Here is a 27,600-nt window from a genome sequence, read left to right as displayed (position 1 = left end):
GTGTGGGTAGCAGCACTAATTCTTGGGAGCTCCAGCCAGGCCCTACCTCAGGCAGGCCTGGGCACATTCACCCAGAAAGGTAGTTGCTACTGAACACCATTTGCAGCAACAAACCTAATGCCAGAAGCCTGCAGGAGAGCACAGCACTGGTTCCCGGATGCTCCTTCCTCCCTGTAAAAGCCCACTCCAGCACTCTCATGAGTAGCTCCATTCCACGTTCAAAAAAAGCAAAGCTGCAATTAGTCCCAGACCACCCCAGAGGCAGGACCCAAGCACTGGAATAGGAAAACAAACCAAGTAGCTAAGTTGTTCTTGAGATTTAGATCACTTTTATTTTTTCGTTTTGGCAAGGATGTGTGGGTGCGGTGCATGTACGTCTGGGCATGCATGTGTGTGTGCGCAAAGTCCTGCCCAGGTACGTAGATTATATGAATACCTGCAATTACAGTTCATTAACTGAGCCACGAAGCGCGTGTTGAGTGCTACACTGAGGCCTTGACTCTTCTTGTGCTTACTGCGGTGCAGCATCTTCATCTCCCCACACTGCCCTTCCAAGGATGCCAGCCCAAGATCCCAACCAAAGGGTGGAGCTGAGCTCCAGCATCTGTCTCTGTAGGAGTGAGCTGAAGGGTTTCCACATCACTTAGTGAATTCCTAAATAACATCTGCAGTTCTCTTTAACAAAGCCACATCTGCTGTTCACAGCAAGGGATTCCTGCTGCTCTGACAAGCTTTAACCAGGTCAGAGAACAAAGGATAAATGGAACAGGATAGGGACCCCCGTAAGCTCTAGTTCTACAGCACAGCAGAGCACACCTGAGGATGCTGCTAGGCCTGTGTACTTCCACAGCCCCCAGTCTCATCCCTTTGATTTCAGAGGCCACAAGGCAGGCTAACCCCCAATCTGGTGTCTTTTCCTGTTCTGTTTTAAAGTAGAATCCCCCAAACTCAGAGCAGAGACAGAATGCAGAAAGGGGACTAGTCAAATCCATCTTGGCAGTGTAACAGGAGCTACCCATCTTAATTCTATGACCTTTTTGCTTTTAACAGAGTTAAAACAGAGTGACCCACCCCCTAGGATCCTCTGCAGTTGTCAGAGGCCTCCAGGTACTCCTACAAGCCCTAAGATGAGCTCGACATACAGCATCACCCTTTGGGCTCTACCTCAACATATTTGGATGCTGCTTTGGGACATGCAGTTTCTTCAGTGTTACACAGACTCAGCAGAAGGCAAAGTTGCTATTGTGGAAGTTTCATTTGGACGGATGCATGTTTGAATCCCACATTTTGCTTCCAAGTGTAACATAAGATACTCCAGGATAAGCTCCAGGTGCTGAAAGCCCTACAGCTCTGCTTCCAAACCCATGTGCACCAGTTTCATCACGAAATCAACTGGTCAGCAAGCAAGAGGTCTGCAAACCAGTGAGCAAAACCAGTGCATGGTCCTCTAGAGTGAAGTGAGGATTAAGTATCAGGAGATTCCTCTCCTCTTCCAAAGGGGTTACAGTCACCGTCTTCCACAGGGAGACACCCCAGTCCTATCTGCCCTCTTCCTTCATTGTACACTTTCCGTAAAGTCTGCAAGGTGCTCTGCAGAGGCCTTGGCCATTTCTAACAGTTCAATCACTCTCAGAGCAAGGACAAGAGCACAGGATTGCATGCGCTGAGCTGGATATGTCTGTTCTTAGAGCAGCATCTTTAAGCCCTCTTTCCTTAAGGCTTGACTCAAGAAAAATGACAATTCCTTCAAACATACAGGGCACTCATCCCTGGGGCTCTGATGTTGCGTGGAGTCTAAGAGACAGGAGCTTAGCAAAGGGATGCTGTGTGCAGAGGATTCCAGGACACATCCTTAAAAGAGAGCAGCAGCAAAACCGAAAGGGCTAGCAGCCACTTGGTGCGGTTCTCCTGCACAGATCTCTCACTTGGCAGTTGCAAAGGGGAGACATTTCTGAGCTGCATAGAAAATTAAATGGCTTTTGCATATAAAAAAAAAAATAGATGAAAACAGTTACACCAGTTACTAAACCGTGGGCGGATGAGTGATCCCAATTTCATATTAAATAACTTGACTGATCTCCACACTGCCATACTCCCAGCATTATGGCTTCAGTACATGGAACAGGCTGGGTGCCTGCAAAGGCCAGGTAATGCTGAGCTCCTGATGAGGTGGCAGCAGGGCTGCAGTCCCATAGAGCAGGCTGTAAGGTGTCTGCTCTGTCCTCTTGCTCCTTTAGTACTCCTGAGTCCCATACGAGCTGGGTGCACTGGGAAGCGGACCTCCTGTTTGGAGAAGGATTCCAGTTGGTGATATCTTTGCAACGTGGATTCCACGCAACAGCTCAGCAATAAATCACCATTTTCTTCCTACAGAGGATGGAAAGAGAGGTGAATAGCAGCAAAGACAGGAAGAAAAGCCCTCCTAGCATAGGAGGTGACTGTAGACAAGGCTCTAATGCAGTTACTATAACTAATAACTATATTGGACTCTCCATGTTTCACAGGCAGCAAAACTTGGGACATAGAAGTTTCCTAGCACTATTTTGAACACCATTTGGAGAGATCTCACCTCCCTCCTGCCACCACAGGCAATTCCTAGTGAGTTCAGCTATAGCAATATAGAAGCACAATCATTAATGCTTCTCACTGGCACGATAGATGTTTAAAAGACCATTGCTGGAGGTGGCAGGTTGACACATGAAAGCTCAGCCCAGGCTCTCTCCTGGCTGGAATGATACTCCAAAAAGATAGCAAGTTGACTGAGCTGTAAGCTTTTATTTGGCTGCTTTGCATGCTGAAGTTTTGAACAATTGCTTTCTTCTTTACACCTGGGCCCCACAATTTCCCACTAGAACGAATTCCACTCTGCATTTCCCAACATTAAGCTCCTGACAAAGGGGCTATTTAGAGCCAGGCTGATATTTTAAGGACCAGAATTCAGGAGAATGTCACAGCAGGGCCCAACTTGCAAGCTCTTCCAACACATCCTTACCACTGTGTGGCAGAGCATACGCAACTGCATAAGGCAGGAAACATTTCCCAGGCTGCTTCTCCTCCTGCACTGCAGGCCATGACCTGAGCCTGTTGTGTGGGACACAGCCCAGTGTTTTGCACTGGAGCAGTTTTAAAGGCTTCACAGAACCAAACCCCTTTCCCACAAAGCCTTGGCCAACTGCCACAAAACTCACTTGTCCAGGAACAAATCCAGGGAATTCTGCTACAGCTCATTTCAAGAGACTTTCCTCCAAGCAGGTCTGAATTAAATGGTACCAAGAACATTTTTACATTCATCATGAGATCCCAATGAGTTTCAGCACGCAATCAATGGGTCCACAGAATCCTATCTCCAGTGCTTTTCTTCTGGCCAGCAGCCCTGCCATCTGCAGCAATTACTTTGCTTCATGTCTCGTTGTCATCCCCAGCTTGCAGGTGACCGTGTCCACTCCAGCCACGAAGCCTCCACCTGCGAACTGCTCCTGCCCTGTGGCATCTCAGAGTCCCAAATTACCACCGATCCCTGTCAGCATGCAACTCCACAACTGGAGATGGGAGCACTGTAGAGCATCAGCCACATTCCTCCTGGTGGAAAACCTTTGGCACCAGTACCGATGATTTATCTGGAGAAGGAAAGGAGAGAGAAACAGTGATGAAGCAAGAGCAGCAGGGTTCATAACCCTTGTGATTAATAACTTAAGACACACAATTTTCTCTACGCTGCTAAATAAGGAGGGCAAGCGCTTTAAAAATAAGACAGGCCTTTTTGAGAACACAAGTTTCCTGCCAGCAGATTGACTGTGAAACTGGGACATGGCTGTTAAGACACCATGGAGGTCAGGATGGAGGACGGGGGGGACAAGCACACAGGCATGAACGTGACAGCACAGTATAACAAACACTGCAACCCGGGGTTAGAAACATGCTGTGCCAAGCACACACACAGAAGGATCAGCAGCACGAGCAGTTGTGGCCTGTGACTCAGGATCAGAGCAGCTACCTTCTTTCCTGCCCCAAGCAGGCACTTAAGGGCTCCTTAACTCAGAGTTCAACAGTCATCTGTCATCCAAGCTGCTCTCAAGCAGGATGAGCTTATTTTGAGCTACTGAGCAGAGAGAACAGCATCCAAAGCTACTTTCAGATGCTAAAGTGAAAGCAACTGGCATCCACATGCAGCACAGTGCCAACTACCTGCAGGATATCTAGCTTGCTCCTCAATGCTACCTGCCAAAATCCTTTGCACCACCAAGGACGACAAGTGCATAGCCCTGCCTAGAACAGGGAGACACCACCACAGGCTTGGGGCCACCTGGGTTTGACATGCTCTCCACTAGATTCCAACACAAGCTAGCAGTGTATCTTCATAGTGGTGAAAGGCTAAGCTGAAGTAGAGGAAACTGATAGGACATAAGGAAAAATACCTCTACCCAAAGAGAACAGTGCAATGCAATGGTGGTACCTCCATCCAGTCATCATTATCTCTCACCCATACGAGATCCTGAGCAACCTGACCCAACTGTGAGGGTGCCTCTACTTGGAGCACAGGGTGGATAGAGACCTCCAGAGACTCCTTTCTACCTAAACTTATGCATGATGATCTGTCATGTCTTGCAACTGCAACAATACAGCTCACGGAACACCTCGACCCACTTTACTTTGACTCTCCTCCTTTAAGCAGGCTGCTTACATCCACACATAATTAGAACTGTCCCTGAGCTGCGGAACCGCTACCTTCCAAAAATGCTTAGTGAGGACATATTTCACATAGGCTTTCTGGTGTGTACTGAGAGGAGTGGGAGCTGCTTTCAGGGCTCACTTGGAACAAGGGCTGATCACAGTAGGAGTGGGGGGGTAAACCAAGGCAACATTAACTCGCTCGCTGCCGTTCTTGGGACAGATGATCTCCGTCAGTCCCTCTGGTCTTGGCTGACTCAGCAGTTCTCCTGTGAATAAAGGAAGAGAGTAAGAACAAGGCAAGTATTTGCTAGACATCCTTTTAGCATGCCCTTCCCCCCACGCAAACATCCACAATCAATGCAAGTAAGCGCTACATGAGGGCTTTCTGCTCCTGCAACCCCAGCACGTCTCATCCACGTAACCATGGTGAACGTTCTGATGATTACAGCCTGGAGACATACTGCTCCTCAGAAAAGTAACATCTGCCATCTTTCCTGTGTCTGCTTTAAATCACTACACAGACCTGAGAGCTCCTCAGGGATTCATAGCATCTACGTGGAGCCTAATGAGATGGAGGTTTTTAGGAGTAGGTGTTTTAATTAGGCTTTGGGGGCAGATGGGATCCAGAAGTCTACCTTCAAGCTGCATGCAAGGGAAGAAGCTGACCTGTAGCATCAGCAGGATAATTAGTAGACAGATCAAGCTACAGATACAAGTCTTATTGTTCATCTCTGCATACTACAGCCATCCACACCCACAAAAAAGCATCTGTCCCTCAGTTCAAGCAGAAGATTGCTACAACGACCATGCCAAGACCGCCTTCTTTGGTACAAGCCAGTAAGGAGATGGCTTGGGAGCACCCACAGACATTGTTTTTTGCACCACTTCAGTATTTTTCCTCTAACAAACTCTAAGGAGGACCTCAAGCCAGTGTGCTTGACCTTTTTTAAACCCTTCTGTATCCCCTGCTCTATTCCCAAACAACCCTATCCATTGTGCCTATCTAATTGTTGGCTCCAGTACTGCAAATTCTGAGCTGTTCCTCTTGGAGCTACCCAGGAGCTGGAGAGATCCTGCTGTCCTGCCATGGCTGAGCAGCCACAGTGTGCCTTTTCCAGCTGCCAGAATAATATTTAAAAGCAAAGTCAAAATAGGCAATAGGATTCCCTTCTCCCTGGGCACAGCTGCTGTGGAACTGCTATCACTTCCTGCCAGAGCTCTGGGCTACCCTATAGCCTGCTGAGCATGCAAATCCCAGCACCTAGCTGTCAGCTGCTCCCTCATGGAGACGATACCAGCCCTGTGAGTCAGGAGCAGCAGGGGTTCCTCACAGCACATGTTATTCCTCTGCTGAATGAGCTGCGTCAGTTCTGCTGTCCCAGAGCCAAGCTAGCACCCTTGCAGCATGTAGTCCAGAACACAACAGGTTCTTGGACTTCCCTACTGTAAAATGCACTTGCAACAAACTCTTCTGCTGTTAAACAAAACAGCAGAAAAATGGCTCCAAGTGTCTAGCCTTGATTGCCTGGTACCCCCAGAAAAGCAGAAGAAAAGTCAGGCTTCCAAGAACGACTGCCCAACCTATGCAGGGTAGCACACTAGCAATTAGCTCCACCATTCCTGAAGCCCCCCAAATGCCATTCTCCTCTCCTCCTCACACGGGTTCTCTTCCTACTTTTGTGAAAAAGCAGATCTGAAAAACCTAGTTTTTCCCAGTGAGTTCAGAAGACATTGCTTGGTATCGTCAAAGCAGCGAAGAGGGTTTGGCAGGGAACAAACACAGCTACTCCAGAGGGAGAGCCCACCTTTGGGACTAGCAGATCCGGTTTAGCCCCCAGTCTGGAAGCTGAAATCACATTTGGTTTGACTGCCTTCCCTCCCCTCATACCCACACTCAAATCTGAAATGGCAGAGAAGCTTTTAAGCCACCAAGACACATCTCCCAAAACAGATGAATCGTGACAGTATTTGCAATTCAAAGTTAAACCTACGAGGCAGCGTCCTCAATTATGTGAGCTGTCGCACGCTGAAAGCGGTGACGTGTCTCACCAAGTATGCAGACCACAGAGCTCCATGTCCCAGTGCGTCCCAGGTTTCCAGCCCCAGGTAGACTTCCCAGCTGCAGTTTTGCTAACAGTACTGAAAACACCAGCTTTGAAACATGAGTCATGAAATCGGTGCACCATTATGTGCTTTAAAGGCAGGACTAATAACCATTAGATCTTAAACTAGAGGAGTGAAGTAAGACTGTCTGCTTAGGCCTTTGTTCCCATTTTTGTTTCCCCAAAAGGCTCTTCAATCAAGCGTCCTCTTCTTCACAGCCTTACCTTCCTCTGTAGTTTGCCACTGAGGCCACCGTGAACCTGAGCGCTTGACTTTACGCTCACATAAACTTCAGCAGTGAGCCCAAGGAGATCAAACGAAGTACTGCATTGATACAAAAAGCTAAAATCCTTGGCACGTGGTGGTGTTTGCTTGGTTTAACTTAGGTATGACTGTACCTAGAGCAGTCCACGCCTGCAGCATTTGCTCTGCCCCTACATACAGACCAGCCAGTCTATATTTTCATTGCACACTCCTCCGTAAGCGTGTCACAAATTTTGCTGGAAACCTCAGCTCTGCCTCTCCGCTCTGACAGGTTGCCCTGCTAAAGTACAAACACAAACTTGTGCAGGATACCTGGGCCAGGCCAATGTCTGCAGACAGGTGAGGGGAACTGCCTGCACCAGAGAGCAGCTGTGTATCGTCACCCAAGGAAGACACCTGTATGGCCATATTTGCTTCCTGTGTTCCTGGTGTACAGCTTTTGGTCAGATGCAGAGTCAGGCCCATTATTCCTTCTGTTTTTGAGTCACGATTTGGGTTGAGATGCCTTCTTCAGAGCCCTTGCCAGCAATCAGACCATGCATGCTGCAAAGCACACTTTGCTGGCCTGTAGGAAATACCCGTGAAATGCTGGATACCCGTGACGGATCATAGGGTTCAGAGGGACGCTGACAGTAAGAAAGGAAAGCACTTGCAGCAGTGTTCAGTTGCTCCATGCTGGCAGACAGACAAGACCAGCTGTAAGCCTACTTGGCTGTCTAACAGACAGAAGGATTTTACATAAAGGAAGGAAAATCCCACCCAGGCCTTTTGCCTTCTACTGCATTTTCTACACAGCTCCCACTACCACAGGTGTGCTAGGTGGCACAGGGTTTCCTGTTCACAAGTCAGTGATCTACAGCAAGGGCGCAGGGCTGAGAGACTTTGTTGCAGCCTGCCAGGCCATCTCCTTTCTCTTGGAGCTGCCAGAAGAACACGTTTGCACAGTATCAGCCCGATGGTATTTCTCATTTCCATGGTGTCAGTCAGGATCTGGGACAACAAGCAAGCAGTGGACAAGCAGGATCCTAGCCATGGCTGCATGCTGCTGCTCACATCCTTCTCTCCCTTGGGATCTTGCCCTGCCTCATCACTGCCCCCTCATTCCATCCCATGCCCCAAAACTGCTCCAATCAAATACTTGCTTTTGTAGCCCTGCTGCTCTTTTGCTTTCATACCCCAAATTCCTTCTCAGTGCTGAAGGCTTTCAGCCTCAAGGGTTGCAGGATGTTCTGGGTCACCCCTTCAGAGAATTACAGAATAAAACACTCCAACATTTTCTGCAGACCAAAGCCCATCCCATGCTGTTTCCTACTGCAGCCAGACCGCGGAGTTCAACAAGAGAGCCCCTGGTCCCAGGGCACCCCAAGGGGTGCTTTGGCTTCGCATGCAGTCCTGCCCCTTTCAACCACACAGACACAAAGAGGTTAGGCTGGAGAAGCTGTAGCTTCTGTTTACTAGTTGCTCGGGATTTAACGTCTGAAACGCTTACACATTTTGATCAAACCTATCACAGGATCAGTTGAACAGGCACAATTTCTTCGTCTGCTGTAAGCCCAAGTGTTACACTCACATGCTGGGACTTTGCAGCTCCACAGAGGATGAGAAATCCGTGAGGCATCTCGGCAGCAGGAAGGAGAAGGAGATGGTGTCTCATAACAAGCCTGCTTCCATTCCATGCCATTTAAATCTCATCTTCACTACTCTTGGCTTGGATAAAATGAATAAGCTGCTTCCTGCAAATGCTGCTGTGCAGTACACATAAATTTATTCTCAAGGATCTCACTCTAAAAAGCACTGCTCTCTGTTGGTATGAATTTTTAATATGTGCCTTAAAGCGCTGTCCATATCTGAAGCACAAAAATAGGAAGCCAGAACTCTGCACTATCCTTCATTTATTTCCAGGGCCCTGAGCAACCTTATCTACCTGTGGGGTTGGCCCTGCTTGGAGCAAGGGGGTTGCATAGAGACCTCCAAGTGAGGACATAATTATCTTCTCCCTTGCTTTCCAGCCAGGACTATTGGGATGCACAACCACCGCACACCAGGCCAGAGAGCCCCAGGTCCACTGCATAGGCCGTGCCCTGCTCATCTCAGGCCCCAGCACTGCCCTTGTTGACATCACCCATGCTGCCCCTCATGTCCAAGAAGTCCCCAGCCCGCCACCTAGGAGGCAAGCTGTGCCAAGGGGCAGGTGCTCTGCAAGGCCTGCCTGAGAGCCAGCCTGGTGAGACACATGGAGAGATGTCCTGCCTGGATACTACAGCCTCCAAGTTTAGCTATAAACTTGGTCACACAAATACCAGCTTGGTCACAGGAACACAAAACACCCTCCTCCTTTCCCAATTCATGGCAATCAGCTAGTGCTTAACCTCTCACTGTCACAGCAGAAAAGGATGCTGTCACAACTCAGTGGTTGCAAACGCTCCGGGGAAGCGTCTGGCACTGGACTGAGTGGACCTCTGGGTGGAGAACTTGGGTAGAAGGCATTTCAGATGCTCAACTCAGCAGCTAAAGGAGGGCAATTATTCAAAATGCAAATTTGCATCTCATTTACACCTCAGTGGTTTCCCTGACATTAGTTATTTGAGCTCACCCCTACTAATGCTAATAAAATTTGGAAAACTTTGTTTGTCTCAAAACATCATTTAATAACATTTTTCTCAGGCCTAATTATAATTATAGCTAGAACTGAAACTCAATTATTAAAATCAAAAAGCAGCACTTCCAAAACCAGACAATTTCATTCTTCCCATCTCCGTACTCACAAACCAGAACAGAGACAGTTGTAGCAAATCATCAAAATAACTCCATCAAGACAGGTCTCTGGAGAAGTCCTGAAGGTTTGAGCCCTTCTATCTTCTTCTGACGGTATGAAACAAGCAGCTCAGAAATACCAAATGCCTAAGCCAGTGCAGTTAGCTATCAGTGTGGCTCCATGACAAGGCAACACCTTTCTCCTTTCTGCAGCTCAAGGCACACTGGGCACAGAAAGCCTTCATGGAGTTGCATTGCCATCTCAGTAACAGATGGGCCAGAAGGAGACGAGACTGATTTCTGACATGAATGTGATGGCCTTTCTCTGCTTAGTCCTGCCAAACTCCATCTATTTCAGCGTAAGTAGCCTCCCTTGTCCAGCTTCACCATCCCCTGTCCTGTCAGGCTCTCAACCCTTGCATTTCCTAGTGCAACGGCGTGTGGAAGCAAATGGCCCCTGCTCATGAGAGCAGTCACTGGAGAAAGGAGGTGGCCACAGGGGACAAGTAAACAGGACAGTAAAAAAGGCTCAGGAAGATGAGAGTGGGTGCTGGGGAGAAGCTGAAACAGAAAATGAAAAACCCTCCAAATTGCTGAGTATTTTTTTGCCCTTCTAATATCTGCCCTAAAAAGTATCCTGGAATCAGCAGGCTGCAACAGAGCTATTTCAGATGACTGTAACACAAAGCCATGAAAAATTGATTTGCTTCATTAACATTTTAGGATCTTATTAGCTGGAACGAAATTGACTGTCAAGGCATTTTAAGGGCGAGTCACAGTATAACAAGCTCAGTGCAAATTATCTTCATCCCAAAATAGAAAGAGGTCTGTTACTGAGTAACCAAGCCCAGAATCTACCTTTTGGTTATTTTTAATTCCACCCCTTCAACCATATCTGGGTACTTTCTCATCCTGCCAAGGCAGGGACCAGCTGGAGAGAAAGCTGCCGACTGTACCAGTCTGGCTGCTCTCACCCAGTAACAGCAGGGCTGCACACAGAGCAGCCACCTGAATACCAGACACTGTGGCTTCAGCCAGTACAAATGGACAGTTCCCACCAGCTATGAGCCTACCTTTCAAAACAAGTAATCCCAAAGCTATTACACTCCCAGCACAGAAGAGATGTTGAGCTTTCTCCTCCATCCAGACCATCAGAATGCAGCAGATCCCACTGATGGGAAAAATGGAGCCTAAAAAAGCTCTCAAAACCATTACTTTGATGAACAAAGGTAACAGGCAATGTTCTCCTATATCTGCAGGGAGTGACCAGGACTGGTCAGCATATTTCTAGCTCTGGCTCTCTGGATTTGGGTCACAACATGTTAAAAGCTGGCAACATGAAAAGCCAGCTCCTGGAAGGGACCTAAGATGTGAGAGGCTTACCAGACTCTGTCCTATGGACTGCTAACAAGTGATAAGGCAGGAGCAAATCTCAGTCTGACCACCTGCTAAACACAGAGAATGAGGCAAGCATGCAAGACACTTTCCTTGGGCAGAAGCTAGCCAAAGGCTGGGAGAAACAGAAAAAAAAAAAAAGAAAGAAAGCACACATAGAAGACATGTGAGTACCTGTGCTGCCCAGCAGTTTTTCCTGAGACTAAATAAACTTCTCCCAGATAAAAGTAACTTGGCTCTGTTGGTTGCCCTTCTTGCCTTATGGCCATTCCAATGCTTCAGTGTGTTCAGTAAAATGAATTGGAAGGAGCTGTTTTTTCAAACCTGCATGGCAAGTATTCACTTCCAGATCATCTAAGGTGAGATGCACGCACAAAACTCTATAATGCTCTCTGGATACCACTCATCAGAAAAAAACAGGAGCCCACTTATGCAAAGGAGCGAATTCCTTCACCACCATTCAACTGGTTTAAGGAGCATGGTCTAAGCAGCTTATATCCCACTCAGGCTTACTTACATCAAACAGGTATTTTACCTGTTAATTGAACCAACTCATACTCATCCCTTAAAGATGAAAGGGAAGCCCCATTTCAATCTATTAAGAAGCCACTTTACTTTGGAATTTGATCTGTGCACATACATCACAGGATTCATTCTAGACGTGTGCTCAATTTGAGCAAAATCATAGAATCATAGAATTAGCTAGGTTGGAAAAGACCTACAAGACCATCCAGTCCAACCATCCACCTACCACCAATAACCCCACTAAACCATGTCTCTCAACGCTACATCTAAATGTTTCTTGAACACCTCCAGGGATGGTGATTCAACCACCTCCCTGGGCAGCCCGTTCCAGCCTGACCACTCTTTCAGAAAAGTAGTATTTCCTAATGTCCAGCCTAAATCTCCCCTGGCGCAACTTGAGGCCATTCCCCCTCGTCCTGTCACTAGTTACAAGAGAGAAGAGGCCGACCCCCAGCTCACTACAACCTCCCTTCAGGTAGTTATAGAGAGCGATGAGGTCTCCCATGAGCCTCCTCTTCTCCAGACTGAACAATCCCAGCTCCCTCAGCCGCTCCTCATAAGGCCTGTGCTTCAAACCCCTCACCAGCTTCGTCGCCCTCCTCTGAAACACGCTCCAGGACCTCAGTGTAAAATGTCTCTTTGCTGCTTTTTCTACAGACACTGGGTTTCTCCTGGTTAATAACTAACACCACGCTGCAAACAGATGCAGGTATGGCTTCAGCTGAGTAGTTACCATTTGATTTAAAGTACTTCTATTATTAACAAAGTTGCTGGTTTTGAAGTCGGAGTAAGCCACTAGATTTGCACTGCTCAGTGGTCACAAACAAAGCTCTGTCTGTCCTTTTACTGGTAAGAGCTGTACAGAATTTTTTCTTCTTGTCCTCTTTTTCAGAAGAGATGAGGATTAATCTTTTAAATCTTTTCTTCCTCTTCAATTTTTTTTTCAGTGAAACCCCAGTATTTCCAATCATTTGACCATTTTTCTCTGAACCTTCGTGTTCCCTAATATCCAAACTAGTCACAACTAACAGTTATAAATCAAGGCAATAACTCGCTTTTGCTTGCAAACACATTTTCCCTATGGGAAACCGCTCATTTATGGACAACATTATAGATTGTTTTACTACCTTTGCTGAAAGCAATTCTTGGCCCTTTTATTCTCCCACTGGAACGCCTTCCAAAATGAGAAGTCATGCGAGCTCAGAAACAATAGCTTTGCTGCTTAACTCCTGCAGAGTTCATCACCTGCTAAACGCCATCTGGTCTTGGGTTCTCAGTGCCCCCAAATAAAGTGCAGCATCCTTCTTTGCTGCTTAAAAAGTACTTCTCCCACAGCAGCCACGTTTGCCACTCCACCAGGAGGGAGCCTTGGGAGCTGTTAGGAACTCATCAGTCTCCCAGGGAAACATTTCATTCCTCCAGCATCGCCTCTATCATCCTGCACCACCCCAGGGGCTGCGTGCTCTGCAGTGGGGCTCCAGGACGGGGCTTGAGCAAGCTTCCAGGCTGCTCAGATGCCACGAGTTACCTTAGAGCACTTTCCACAAAGCAACAGCACAGCCAAAGATGGAAATCTACCACATACAAACTCACACAACGTACTGTTCTAAGAAAAACAAGGAGCAACCCCTCTTGGCTCATGCCAAGGGAGAGTGCAAGCCAGACAAGATCTGAAAGAACCTTTCTTTCTCTCTACTACCCACAACAGTGTGCTCCGTAAGGAAAAAATGCAAACAAAATACAGTCACACTGGATGTTCCTATTTATGTACCTAAGGATTTTGCAAGCTTGGTGCTAAAGGCAACGTGCCCCATGTTTTTCGGGTTCCTCAGCACCTTCCTGGCAGCCAGAGGTGCCTGTGCCCCTTTCTCCATGATCTTGTTGCTCCTGTCTATCTCTCAGCCTCCTGCATTTTTCTTAAACATACAACCAGGAGAACAGCCCTTCAAGTGAGGCAAGGCTTTATTAAAAATGACTGCTGAATAAAAAATGAGTTTTAAATCCTTTTGTAACGATGACAGGATTAACTGCACCACGCTGCGTTATGCAATGGGGGGATAAAGCAGCACACAAACAAGCAGCAGAAGTGCCGCAGCTCTCACTCAGCTCCCAGCCCAGCACTCACCTGCACTGCTTGGATGACCACAGGAGCAGAACCACATGCAACGCTTGCAGACAGGAGGCTGTTTTGTGACACAGCTTTCTACTAGAGGTGTTGTTTCAGAGCAATACTGCAGCTTTTGAACGGGAGCACATCTCAGCATACACAAGGTGCAATGCCAAAAATGCCAGCCCTGTGCTCAGAGCCAGCCCATCATGTTACCCAAAGCAGAGCATCAGGAACCTGCTCTCATCGCACCTGGTTCAGCCCAAAGGTTTTTATTTTTTACAAATCAACTCCCCGTGTGAATCACTAACTTGCAGCATTGCCTTGCCTTGTTTGGCAACCTTTTCTTAACGTTGCGTTTAGCTCCACTGCAGGCACTCCAAAACGCGCATGTGTGCATGAACATTATGCGCTAGGCTCCCTTCCTGCTGTAGATGAAAGACATGATTTATTTTAAAGGAGTAAAAGGAGCAAGTTAAAAATAACAAGCAGCTTCAAAAGCTTCATAGTAGCTTTCTGCTAGACATAGAAGCTAAAGAGAACTACTTTTTTCAAGACCCAAAGGAACGCTCTCAAAGTTTCCTTTCATCCAGAAAACTCGTTGGCTATGCTTTTGAAGGGCAAATGTACTGCTTGAGAAGAGACCTACATAAGACTCAATTCCTGATCACTTGTTCAGCCTGGAGAAGAGAAGGCTTCATGGAGACCTGATAACAGCCTTTCAGCTTCTATAGGGGGCTATATGAAAGAAGGGAACAGACTCCTTAGCGCGGTCTGTTGTGACAGGACAAGGGGAAAATGTTTTGTTGCCCAGAGAGGTGGTGGATGCCCCATTCCTGGAGACACTAGAGGTCAAGCTAGATGAGGCTCTGAGCAACCTGATGTAGCTATAAGTGGCCCTGTTCATTGCAGAAGAGTTGGACTAAATGGCCTTTTAAGGTCCCTTCCAACTCAAATGTTTCTTTGATTCTATGATTTATTTCAGCACCTCTTTCTGGGATGCTCCAAGCTGACCACAGCAGCCATTTGCCCACACAAGCATCAGTGAAGATCTACCCAAAATCCAACAATGATCACCTCAGAGTCTGAAGGACTCCCTTCTGGTGCATGCATGTTCCACTGGGAAACAACAAGCTTCTCACCTAATAAAGTTGCCATAAAAAAAATCCCATTAATGCAAGATCACAGGCTTCACCAGCGTGAGTGAGACCCCTGGTCCAATGCACACAAAGTCAGGAGCAGAGAGCTGACTGGAGCTGTCAATGAGGTCAAAGCACACGAGTTTCATTCCCCATGTAATGCTCTCGCACAGTCATGGAGACATGGGATGCCTGAAGTGCCAGAGGGAGGCTCGTATGAACTCTGTACGCATTCACTGAATATTTCTGCACAGCTGGCTACTAGAAGCTTAAAAGAACTGCACAAAACTTGACACTGCAGCACACCTGCATGACTTTATAGGGACGGATTTCTTTTAAGTCATCACTTAGTGCCCAACCAGAGTAGATGTAAGCAGTTCCACAGTAAAAATAACAGTGACTAAAAAATGTTATGTCAGATCACAAGAAGGGGAAGCTCTTTTTGATCAATTTCCTAAATTTAGACACTTTGATAATCCTGAGTCATTTGGCCACAAGTTTTCCATATCCAGCAGGCGCATCATTACCTGAAACAAGAGTGTCAAAATCTCAAAGAAAATGTATTCAGAAGGAAGACCCAGAGAAACGCAGAGGGAGTTGAAACTCGCCTGGTTGTGTAACATGGTAAAGTAGGGCTGGTGCTGGCTGCAGGCTTCCTTCTCTGGAAACCTGCCACAAAGCATCCTCTGCTTCGGCACACACAGCCTTGTCCAGCACAAAATTGCTCTTTAAAACCAGTTTAAGTCCGGGAACCATTCCCTGTTGAGCGATGGCACCGTACAGCTTTTGCTCATCACCAGGATGTCTGGATGCACAGTTGAGTTGTTGGCACAACAACTGTGCCAACAACTGTCTGAGGGGAACTCCTGGGGGAGTGTGCCCACTGCAAGGTACCTTCCATCCCACAGATCCATACATACCTGCCAGCAGCTTTGCTGGCTCCCAAGTATCTCATCTGCTCCAGCTCCTCTGGGCACTGCCAGGACTAAAGACCCCGGCTAAGCGAGGTATCCTGTTTGCACCCTCCACTTCACAGACAGAAAAGAGAATGAGGAATTACAAAAGGAAGGGGACACATCATTGTTGTCACTGCCCTAAGTCCCATTCAGACAAATTTCCAGCTGCTCAGCCCTTTTTAAGGAAAAACAAACGCATCAGAAATCAATACCTTCAATCATTCCCTAACATAGACTGCAGTTAAGTACAGCTGCATTTCACTGTTGAGGACATAATCCTGCAATGTTTAGCAGACAGTGAAGCTGTTTTTCCCTGTAATGTAGTAGAGAAGGAGGATAGGCATAGGAACTAGTGAGCTATACACAGCACTTAAAGACATGAGGACAGCATGCAGGGCAGAAAAACATGAACATCAAGATGGATAACATGGGAAGCCTGCTTTCTCAAATGGATCACTATTCCTAGCTAGAGGATCAGTGACAACAAAGCTCCTTCCTGGACTATGCAAGCATCACCTCCAAGTCACCACGTGGAAAAACCAGGTGGGTCAGAATAGGGTCTGAGATGAAGTTTTGCTTGCTCTGAAGGATACTTGCCCCTACAATACTTGTGGGAAGAAAATGGGGAAAAAAATAACCTTCAGTGAAGGTTATGCATTAAACCACAATCTACACAAACAGCTCAGTGCAATCCACTGGCCATGAGCAAGCTGCCCCTGACCATGGCACCTGTGAGTACGCATCGATGCCACCAACAGCTTTGGCATGACCAGAACATGCAGGTCTGAGCTGTGGCCAGGAAAGTATCACAAGTACAGCACGACCTCAGCCTGCTGCAGCAGAACCTCAAAGTCACTGCAGCTGAACATCCCAAATGAAATTCAATTTCTGCTGCTGGGTTCTGCAAGCAGGCAGCCTGGGATTCTACTTTTGGTAATTCTGCAATTGACACAGAGCTTTTCATTAAGTACATTTTATCTCCTGGCAAACTGCTTTCAAGAGCCAAGCAACTAGCCTGTGCTACCATTAATAGATCACTAATTAGTGAGTAGCATGCGAGGCTGCCCACAGCTACCTGCTCAATACTGCAAATACAACAAGACATGGCACTGTGCAGAATTAACTATCAGACACATTTATCCATATTCCACATTTAAAGTGATGCTTGTTTTTTTTCAGAGCTCTATCTCAGTGTCAAGTAAGGTGCACAAAACCAAGCAACAAAGATTCAACACTGGCAATCTTCCACCATCTTCTCCTGAGAGGCAAAAGGACCTTGCAACATACTTGCACATTAGAGCCTTCCTCTCAGTGCACAGACTTCCTGTATCTTCTTAAATATGGAAAGCTGACATCAGCATGAGGATTCCTGTTACAAGATAAAGAGTATAGCCTTTTATAAATGTATTATGTTCTGCAGCATTTTTATCACACATACAAAACACTCACATGACAGGACATGACCCAGCTTACATGGGAAAAGTTCCCACTTCTGAGTGTTTTGTTTTCACCGAAAGTGCATGCAGATAGCAGGAAATACAGCATGTTTCAGGATACCTGAACATGGAACACAGACCAACTGACTCTGGAAAGGAGAAAACCTGCCTTAGTATTTTATCTGAGCAACCACTAATGCTTACAGTCAGTCAGTTTTAAACAGTTCTCTTGCAATGGGACAAAGAATCATTTGGTACTGAGCACCTCTTTTACAGGCCATTTCCTGCAGTGAAATTTCAGCAACTGAGAGAAAAAAAGAATGTGGAAAATAAAAAGTAAAGCACTGAAGGCCAAAACTTTTGCATTTCTTTACTAACCAAACCAAAGATGTACACACCCAAACATAGCATTTCCCTGGGTCACTGATGGCAGCTCCATATCCAAGTCCAGAGGTGACTCTCCACATGGAATAAAGTAGGACCAGATGAGGAGTTAAAGAACAAAAAGCTTCAAGGAAAGCTTTGCTAAGTGAGATGCCCATTTGAACCACCACCCTATTTCCCTAGGCTTTGAGAGCAGGAGATACAAATTAGAAGATCTGGCCATATATGTACGCCATTACTGTAACAACACATCAACCTAACAGTAGCTTGTAAGCTTGTTTCCTTTATTACAGGCCTGTTCTCCTCCTGACTTGTGGGGTCCTGCTCAGCTTTCTCCTACCATTCAGACAACTGATGCCCAGCGCTCATACTGTGCTAGGCACCATTTAGAGGGGTCATAATAACCTCAAAATAAAGAAGCATCTAATTTGAAAAAAAAAAAAGGGAAAAAAAAAAGACTCCACCCTCAAACAGGGATGAGAATAGGCTATCACATGCTATCATCAGGCTCTGTAGCTAGGAGGTATTGCTCCACCTGTCAAAAAAAGCCAGCTGCTTATAATCTAATTAAAAGAACAATTAGACACCTGACATGAGTCTTTCATATGGAGCCTGCTCAAACTTGGGAGCAGCTTCTGACCCTTTCTGAGAAAACCAGTCTCGCCTGCTCCTTTTCCACCTTACGCAGGACTCTACAGCATGACAAAGTGAAATCTTGCAATCTCACAACTCCATCTCAGTCACCACAGGAATTCATGCTTCCTTTCAACTCTGGCACAAGGACAGCAGAATAAAGACCTGTAATCTCACAGGCCTCAGGACAAGCTGGCACCAGCTGGAAGTAGCTACCCAGAAAAGATCTGGGGTTCTGGACAACACCACAATGGATGTAATGTGCTCTGTCACGAAGGCGGCTCATGGTGCTCTAGGTTGCACTAGGCAAAGCATTACCAGCAGGACAGGATCCTTCCCCTCTGCTCAGTACTAGTGAGGCTGCACCTGGAGCACCAGGTCCAGTTCTGGGCCCCCAGTACAGGAGAGATGTGGGCATACTGAAGGGAGTCCAACAAGGCCACAAACATGATGAAGGGATGGCAACATCTCTCCTATTAGGAGATTCTGAGAGAGGATCACACACATGTATTTGCCCATAGCTTTCCACTTGCTGGCATATTTTTATCTGTGAAAACTCGATCATCCTGTCTTGCCTAAAACAATATCTTGTCAGTTTTCTACAGCAGACACGCTCTTAGCTTTCTTTTACCTATGTTCATACAGGCAACTTCACAGGAAGGAAAAAAGTAAGTCACTGGTCAAACAAAATTGCTTCCCCACCCCAAAGGGCTGTACAAGATATAAGGATGCCTTGTGCAGAGCACAGCTCAGAAGAGCCTGTAGTAAGGTCCTGCAATCTATCTTTCACCTACCACCACCCATCAGCCAAAAGCCCTTGCTCCAGGAACATCAAATCATGCACAAAATCATAGCATTTCACAGTGTCTGTGACAATCTAACCAAGGTCATGGCAAACAATTTTTTTTTGGTCAGTACATGCAGGGATTTGTCTTCTTTAGCCTGGAAAAAATCCTTTTATTTATACGTAGTGCAAACATAAAGGAAAAAAAAAACCACCCAAACATTCAACACAGCACTTACTGGTTGAGCAGATGACTGCAGCCTCCAAGCACACAGATTCCAACTCGGATGCCAATTCGGTTACTGATTCACCCAACTACAAAGCTGTTTCGAACAAGAAAGCTTCCTTAAAAGGATCCTGTTGGGTCCTTTTTAGATCATTTTTATTCATCGTTTGTTTGCAATAAACCTTCAGAAGACTGAATCCAGAATCTCAATTCTTACTAACCACTACTGCAAGCACTAGGTTGTACTTGAAGGATTTCTGTGTATTAAACAATGAAAACATGCACAAGCAGGTCCAGAGCAGAAGCTAGGATTAATCCTCAACTCTTGAATAGGCAAGTCCCCTCTTGGAAGGGAATTCCAACGAAAATGTTGGATGGCCAAAAATGCGCCACTGATGTCACAAATGACGATGCAGACTGCACAAGCAGACACAGCCAGACTACGCTTCCAATTTTGAGCACAAATTTGGCAGTGTTTCCCCAGAAATATTTCCCTTATTACGGTCAACAGGCTGCAAAGCAGCTCTTCAATGAAGTCCTAAAAAGACCACAGCCCTACTTCAGATTTAGCAGCATTGTAATTGCCAGGATTTCCGCTGCAAGAGCTTGGAAAGAAACGCAGACATCTCCACTGCTGCACGTTTTAGTAACACTGGAACCATCTCCTTCCCGCATGCTGTCACAAGTGACACCAACCATGACACACTCACATGAGAGCACTACAACTTTAAATATTCACACCTCCTGTTCAACAACAGAAAAAAGCCCCTCTGCTTCATGATTCCCACAGAGATGCTAAGCACTCTCCTATTCACTGAACATATATACAGCAAAGATTATTTTGGATCAAGCACAGGCATGAAGGCTATACCCTTCCAAATGGTTGGGGGTTGCATTTTTCATTTAACCCAAGTCATAGCCGGGCTCCATTTAAATAACATCCAAGCAGACAAGCAGGTTTCTCATTTAATTGCAGCTCCACGGGGTCAGAAAAGATCAGTCGTGAAACACACATGCATATAAATGATGCGTGACTGTAGGTCTGATTTCATCAAAAGCTGAATCTTCAATATCCACACTAACGCCCAAACATACTGTTTGCTCTGTTAGCTATTTTTTTAGGGTTTTTTTCCTTTTTTTCTGAAAGCAGATCACATTGCCCTGAGCATGTCAGCTGCAAGACAGACCATGGGAGTACTGCTTCCCAATTTACATAGCCGGGGTTCCCCTCACCTTGAGTCCAATGCTCCTTACAGAAGTGAGCACATTTAGAAGGAGAGATAAAATCAGCTAACAAAACAAATACAAATATCCAAACACACCCTACTATCCTGATGTAGCTCTCCATGTCCCTGTTCATTGCAGGGGAGTTGGATTAGATGACCCTTAAAGGCCCATTCTGACTCAAACAATTCTGTGACTATGATTCATATCGCCTACAAACCCATTCAGCATTGCTGCTTGCTTTAACTTGGCAATACTCCAGTTCCCTCACAATTTCAGGTTACCTGCAAACAAAGAATGCTTCAACACACTTCCAGCGTGGGGGGGGAGGGGGTGTATAAAAATGAATGTTTCTGGAGCATTGCTTACAGCTCAGAGTGGATATTCATTTCAAGCAGATACACACATCAGCAAACCCCAAAGCAAACCCAGAGGAGCAGGAGGACTCAGGTCAGAAGGCATATGCACAAAGTAAAACAGATGCTGCTGGAAAACAGTACTGATAAAATCGTGAGTTTATAGGCAAAAGATTTAAAAAGCACCATGGCTAGTCACATATCAGAGGAGAGAAATTATGATTTTTTCATTAGAAGGGAGAGAGGGGAAGGACAAAATATATACACATATATTTATTAAGGAATATTAGCTCCCAAATGCAGAGTCTGGGAAATGCTTCCAGGTGAGAGACCAAAACAAAGAAGACAGAGCATCTTTCTTTTCGCAGGGAGGAATGCCTCCCGCTAGACTCAGAGGCTCTTCTGAAAAAGAGGGTCGTTACAGGGGGCTACAAAGATCAGCACGGCCACTGCATACTAGCAGGCACTTTCCTGCACTCAGAGGAGTGCTTTTGGGTGGGAATAGGGACTCCACGGTGCCAGCTCCAAAGAAGGGGAAGCTGCAGGATAAAGGAAAAAATGTCAAGCCGTTCAAGGAAATCAGTATCAGCACAGGATAGGGCCTTTCCAATGATGGATGACCAGTGCTTAGGACAAGAACCCAAAAAGCAGAAAAAAAGGCCTGGGCAAAGGGGGACATAACATTCCCCTATCTCAGAATATGGTTATTTTAAGCCATCTCCTTGGAGCTACCCTAATATTTTCTCCTATGACTCAAGTAATCAGGAAAGGCAGACAGAGAGGGGAGAGGATAGGATAAGTAAAGATCAGGCTCACATAAACATGACAGAATCCCCTCAAAGAAGGCACAAAGCCCCAGAAGGGGTGACAGGCAAGCAGGGTCGTGCCTTACCTGGAAAACTGTGTGGGTTGGGTGACCCTCTTTTAAGGCACTTTGAACAGAGGACATGCACAGTGTAGTACAGGCCCGGCCATTCCTGGAGCAGGACATTCAGTTCTTCCACTAAGGGAGTAATAGCTTGCCAAGCTGTCCAGATATTTGGTAGGGACGCGTGGCTAGCAATAGACAGTGTGTCTGGCTGCAGGGCTCCCCGGGCAGGCCGGTAGCTCACCACCACCGGCACCTTTCCCCGGTAGGCATAGATCTGGTATTTGCCGTCCGAGCGCTGAACCACATGGCTGTTGATCTGGACGCTGTAGCGCGCAAACAAGCCGGGTGGGAAAATGAAGGGAAAGCTGTACTCAATCTGCAGCTGCTCGACAACAAACGACTGGCCACTCAGATTGGCACCATTGATCCACGCCTCCGCATGGGGCACCTCATTCTTCACGTAGCAGGGAAACTTGTACCAAGCAGCTGCCCCATTTAGAGGCTTGGATTTGGGTTTGTTGACACAGTAACAGAGCCCCATCTTCTCCAGCAGCTCCAGGATGAGCTGCAGGTCCTCCCGGCTCTGGATATGGGGCTTGAGGAGGAGGCGGATAACATGGGCAGGGAGGAGGCCATGCAGCAAGAAGCCCTCCACGTAATGATGGAGCTGAGTGGCCCTCAGCTCATCAACGTGGGTGTCACTGAGCAGTTTCTGGAGCAGCACAGTGGCATCCCGCTGGCAGAAAACATTGAGGATGTCGATGAGCCGCGGCAGATTGTGGAACACGTACTCCCGCAGTGTGAGGTGCTCCTCAAAGTAGAGCAGCTTCCCGCTCTCGTGCAGGTAGGACAGGGCGCTCTGGAGCCGGTCCTCCGTTAGGCCTGCCTGCAAGCCCAGCCGGGCAGAGTCCCACCAACTCAGCCACAGCTGCTGAGCCTGTGGCTGGAAGTGCAGCTCCTCCAGCACTTGCCAGGATTTGGGCAACACCCGGTGCAGGTTTGGGAAGATATCGCGGTGCTCAGCCACCGAGAGGAGCTTGTCCCGCAGGCGACGTACCTGGCAGTGGTCCCAGCAGCTGAAAGGCAGCACAGGAGAGAGGATCTGAGGCCGGTGGTTGAGAAGATACTGAAACTGGGCTTTTTTTCGTCTCAAGTTCTTGTCCGAGACCCCGTAAAAGGCAGTGTGAGGGCTGGAGCAGCGCAGGTCAAAGTCCTGTCCCAGAGCCTCGTCTACCTGCTGGACAAGGCTCTGGAGGCCCTCAGCATCCCTCTTTTCCTGCTGGGCAATCTGCTGATGAATGTCCAGGCACTTCTCTTCCAACTCCCGCTCAGCGCAGAGGTCAGCATGGGTTCCCACCATGCACACCACAGCGTGGGGCACCTTGGAACCCAGCCAGTGCAAGAAATAGCCCACAGAGGGGTAGAAGTGCTGAGGGACGTAGGCACTCAGATTCACCACCAGCACATAGAGAGCTCCAGGAGAAAGGAAGAAGGACTGGATCACATCATAGCTCGGGTCCCCTGCCAGCTCATACACAATGAATGTCAGGCCCCTCTCTGCATCTGCAGTCCAGTCCATCACCTCAATGCCCTTGCTGCCCGACAGCCGCAGTCCTGACAAAACCTGGGAGGCATCTGGAGGCAGTGAGGGTGCAGGACACGGCCTTTCCCCTTTCCCTTGGTGGGATGGCACGTGAGAAGGTACGTCCCGCCGCTCGGAAGCATCCTCAGGGATGGGGCAGCACCCCACTGCTCTCCCACTGTCCTGCTGCTGTCCAGGGCATCCTTGGGGCTGAGTGCTCCCTGCCTCCAGGCTTCCTGCATCCTCTTTCTGCCCATCCTCCTCCATCAGGCATCGTCTCAGCAGGGTCTTGCCAGCGTCCTTCAGCCCCATGAGGACCAGCTTGAGGCGGGGTTTGAGGGCAGGTTGGGAGTGGGCCAGCTCCTGCTGGTAGGCTGCGATGTAGGGAATGCCTTTCATGCAGACCTCATAGGGGGGCTGGATGAGGGGGTTGTCTTTGATCTTCCACAGGGTGACGCGGGAGAGCTGCCCGAAGCCCTCGGGCAGGATGGCGATCTGGTTGCCTTGCAGGACCAACTCTTCCAGGCTGTGCAGGAGCACGATAGAGTCAGGCAGGTAGCGGATGCGGTTGTTGTCCAGCCAGAGGGTGCGCAACTGGCGGAGCTGGCAGAGACGAGGAGGCAGCACAGCAAGCTGGTTGCGGCTCAGGTAGAGCTCCTCCAGCCCCGGCAGCGCCAGGATGGCGGCGGGGAACTCACCCAGCAGATTGGAGGAGAGGTTCAGCATCTTGAGCCGCTGCAGGCTGCTGAAGCCAGCGGGCAGAGTCCGTAGCTGGTTGCCATCTAGCATGAGGCTCTCCAGGGCGCCCAGCTGGCAGAGGCCCTCGGGCAGGGCGGCCAGGCCTGTGCCACTCAGCCAGAGGATCTTGAGGCGGCGCAGGGCAGCAATGCCCTCGGGCAGGGCCCCCAGGTGCCGGTTGCCAGAGCAGTCGAGCTCCTCCAGGGCGGCAAGCTCCAGCAGCGGGGCAGGGAAGCAGGGCAGCAGGTTGTGATCGATGTCGAGGGCACGGAGGTGCCGCAGGCAGCCCAAGCCCTCGGGCAGGCGGCGCAGGCGGTTGAAGCTGAGGTCGAGCTCCTCGAGGCGGGCCAGCTCGGCCAGGCGGGGTGGCAGGCCGGGGCTTTCAGCGCCCAGCTCGTTGTGGCTGAGGCTCAGCTTGCGCAGGCCCCGCAGCCCCGCCAGCGCCCTGCCGTCGCCCAGGCCCCGCAGTCGGTTGTGGCTGAGGTCCAGTTCTGCCAGGCGGCCCAGGTGCCGCAGGGCGGCGGCGGGCAGGCGGCACAGCCGGTTGCGCCGCAGGCTGAGCACCCGCAGCCCGCTCAGGGCGGCGCCCACCTCCTCGGGCAGCTCCTCCAGCCCCCGCCCGCTCAGGTTCAGCGCCTCCAGCTCTCCCAGCGGCGGGCGGCGGGCCGCGGGCGGCGGCTGCGGCGGCCCCCCCGGAGGCCCCTCGTCCGGCTCCGGCTCGGGCTCGCCGGGGCCGCCCCGCAGCTTCCGAGCGCGCAGGGCGGCGTCGCGCCACAGCCGCGCCGCCTTCGGGGGCTCCGTCTGCGCCATGGCCGGGGAGCGGGCCCCGCGCCGCCCGCCCGCCCTACCTGCCGCCGCCGCTGCTGCTCGCCATGGGCGCGGCCGGGGCTCGGGGCGAACCACGGCTCCGCGCCGGCAGCGCCAGCCGCGCCGCCCCGCGCACGTAGCCGCCGCCGCCGCCCCGCCGGGGGCGGGACACGGGCACGGCCCGCCTGTAGGGCAGCCCCCGCCGAGAGCGGCGCCGAGGAGGGCCGCGTGGGCCACCTCCTCCCGGGAGGCGGCGGTAGGGCTGAGCCCCGCGGCCTTGTGCCGTGCCGCCGCTGCGTGCGTCACCCCCGCAGCGAGCAGGGGGAGGCTGCTGCACCCAGCAGCCGGGGTGAACCTGCCTTCCCGTTAACGTGCCGTGGAGAGCCAGCAGCCCTGCTGTTACTCAGAGCAACTCCGCCACCTTCCTGCCGGGCTTTGTTCCCTCCGCCGCCTGCATCTGGCCAGATCCTCGACACCGTACTAAATCACCACATTCACCCATCGCTACGTCCACGCATCACAAAGCTGCAGGCTCGGTGGCCATCTTTCCCATCAGCGACAAGCTGGAGCAAAGCCATTTCTTCAGGTGCTCTGAGCCCTAGCAAGCCTTCACCGTGTTTCAGTTCAATGTTGTTCTGAGCATGAAGTCACCCCTGAGAAGGGAAGAAATGGTGGTGTTGGCTGGCAAAGCCAAACACAGGATGCAAAGGTGGGGAGGAAAGTCCCCGGGCAGGGAGGAAGCAAGGATGTGGGCAGGTAAGACCCAGAGCCAGGCTGGATTCAGGAGCTGCCCAAAGCATCAGAGGCAACCCTGGGGTGCCTTTTGGCCCTGGGACCACCACTCGGCTGTGGAGGAACAGCTCTGCAGGGATGCCACAATCTGGGCGGCTCTTCCCGTCCTTCCTGGTGGGCTGGTATCAGATCCTGTTCCTGAGAAACACAGGTACTTTGTGCCCTCTCACTGCATTGTCTCTGTCAGAGCTGTTTTCGAGGCTTGTCCTTGTTTGTTTTCAGAGCATCTCTGCATCCTGACAGCGTATTTTTATTTGGGCTAACCCAGATTTTTGTCTTTGTTTCTCCTGAAGACCACTGAGGAAGCAGGCCCCCTGTGCACACCAGGAGCTGCTTCCCCTCTTCAGAAATAGCACATTCAGTTCCTCCTGAAAACAGAGTAATCCTACATCACCTTGTCTAATTGTTCTTGTAATATCAGGCCTATGACTTTGTTTCCTACTATCAAAATAACATTTTTCAATCATGATGCTTCTAGGAAGCGAGATTCTGCAGGGAAAATCAAACTCTGGCATTAGATTTGCATCATTTTTTTTTCCTTGTGCACCTGAGGACAGAGGAAGCAGCATCATTACTGGGGGCAGCCACCCAGTAACACCCACATGGGCACTGCAGATCTGCACTGAAGCCAGGTCAGGCTCCTGGTTGCTCTGTGACCTGCAGGAAATGTCACCCAGGATGCCTGTCTGCATCCTCTTACTTCCCCTGAGGACAACTGGACAGGGATGCTTCAAGCAGCTGGTGGCTCAGCTAGCTAAAAATACCGGGGTGAGAAGCACCTATCTCCTTTTGCCTGCTACTAGAGGCATGCTGGAAGTCTATTAAACGTAAGCACCAGCACACAAGGTGCAGGTTTTGGTGTTGTTTCCTATTCCTTGGAGCTTAAAAACAGAAAGTATTCCAAGACCCTCTCCTAGCTGTCACCAGCCAGGGCCGAGGGGCAGGTGGCTGTAAAGTGGCTAGCAGCACTTTGAAGCATTTTATTAAAAGAGGAAAACAAAAGGAATAAATCCTGTTTCAGTGAATTCCATTATATACCCAGAATTGCATTTGGAGTTTGAGATCTGTGGCCACATCGCTGATTTCTGTCTAAAGTACATCCCTCCTGAGTCAGGTACAAGAGACCGACCCATCAACGGTATTTTAGAGCCCGGTTCTGAGCTTTGCTGATATATAAAGGCTAGGGGAAGATGAAGGCTGTGGGAAGTACGTGCTCCTCCTGCTGGCGGAGCGATCACCAGGCTGAGGGCACAGAAAAAGGGAGCTCAGGAGAAATGAGGCCCGGTTCCCTGCTACTGAGCACCTCTCTCAGGGACAGGAGGGAGGCGTGGCACCAGTCCCAGCACTGGTGGAAGCGATGCACAAAGCCCAGTTCTGGGGCTGGGGGAGCACGTCAGGCATCAGTCAGCCACTGCTTCACAGCTTCCTCGCCATAGGGCCCAGCTCCCACACCCGTACCTGCGGATCCGCTCCGACACACCACTCCCACTCACAGAGCCGCCCCGGTAACGCGTGGGCGGGGCTTCCGAAAGGGGCGGGGCTTCCCGGAGGGCGGGGCCACACGAAAGCCCGCCAGGGGGCAGGCACGAGCCGCTGCCCGACGGAGGGCGGGACACGATGCGGCCACGCTCCCTCCGCGTTCCCCGCCCCTCCGCCGCGTGACGTCCGGTCGCCGCGCCCCGCCATTGGCCGACTGCGGGCGGAAGCTGCTGCCGTTGCCGCAGTGACGGGAGCCGAGAGGGAGGCGGGGGAGGGAGGAGGGTGAAGATGGCGGCGCCGCCGCGCCGCTCCCAGCACCACCACCATCACCACGGGCCCCCGCCGCCGCCCGGGCCAGCCTCGCCACCCGCCGC

The 27,600-nt window shown here is 49.6% G+C and overlaps 2 protein-coding genes across 4 annotated transcripts in view; one reads left to right on the top strand and one right to left on the bottom strand.

Moving 5' to 3' along the window:
• Window positions 307-24,973, bottom strand: MFHAS1 (malignant fibrous histiocytoma amplified sequence 1). 3 transcript variants are annotated; one of them, XR_002437921.1, is made up of 4 exons: window positions 21,850-24,973; window positions 4,726-4,937; window positions 3,189-3,617; window positions 307-2,367 (listed from the first exon to the last, which is right to left on the bottom strand). XR_002437921.1 is itself a non-coding variant. In XM_021394339.1 (3 exons), the coding sequence occupies exons 1-3, from the start codon at window positions 24,956-24,958 to the stop codon at window positions 3,614-3,616; spliced, it is 3,240 nt and encodes a 1,079-aa protein (XP_021250014.1). In that variant the 5' UTR covers window positions 24,959-24,973; the 3' UTR covers window positions 3,188-3,613. The 3 variants fall into 3 exon arrangements, 1 of the variants encoding a protein (XP_021250014.1); XR_002437919.1 differs by having other exon boundaries at window positions 4,811-4,937; XM_021394339.1 differs by lacking the exon at window positions 307-2,367 and having other exon boundaries at window positions 3,188-3,617; window positions 4,811-4,937.
• Window positions 27,500-27,600, top strand: part of TNKS (tankyrase) — a 110,191-nt gene continuing 110,090 nt past the window's right edge. Inside the window, 1 exon segment of the mRNA XM_021393773.1 lies at window positions 27,500-27,600. This exon segment is cut by the window's right edge and continues 437 nt beyond it. Coding sequence (XP_021249448.1) covers window positions 27,515-27,600 — 86 coding nt within the window. The 5' untranslated portion in view covers window positions 27,500-27,514.

This window comes from Numida meleagris, chromosome 4, assembly GCF_002078875.1.
Source record: "Numida meleagris isolate 19003 breed g44 Domestic line chromosome 4, NumMel1.0, whole genome shotgun sequence".
In the NCBI taxonomy this organism is placed as follows: domain Eukaryota; kingdom Metazoa; phylum Chordata; class Aves; order Galliformes; family Numididae; genus Numida; species Numida meleagris.
Note: the sequence above shows the minus strand (reverse complement) of the source record. Positions and strands in the feature narration are given on the sequence as shown.

Bases quoted from the DNA above. Each gene is read 5' to 3' on its own strand.
- MFHAS1 (XM_021394339.1), bottom strand. From the start codon at position 24,958: ATGGCGCAGACGGAGCCCCCGAAGGCGGCGCGGCTGTGGCGCGACGCC. The intron at 4,938-21,849 runs GTAAGGCACGAC...CTTTATTCACAG, and splicing joins CAACCCACACAGTTTTCCAG to GAGAACTGCTGAGTCAGCCA.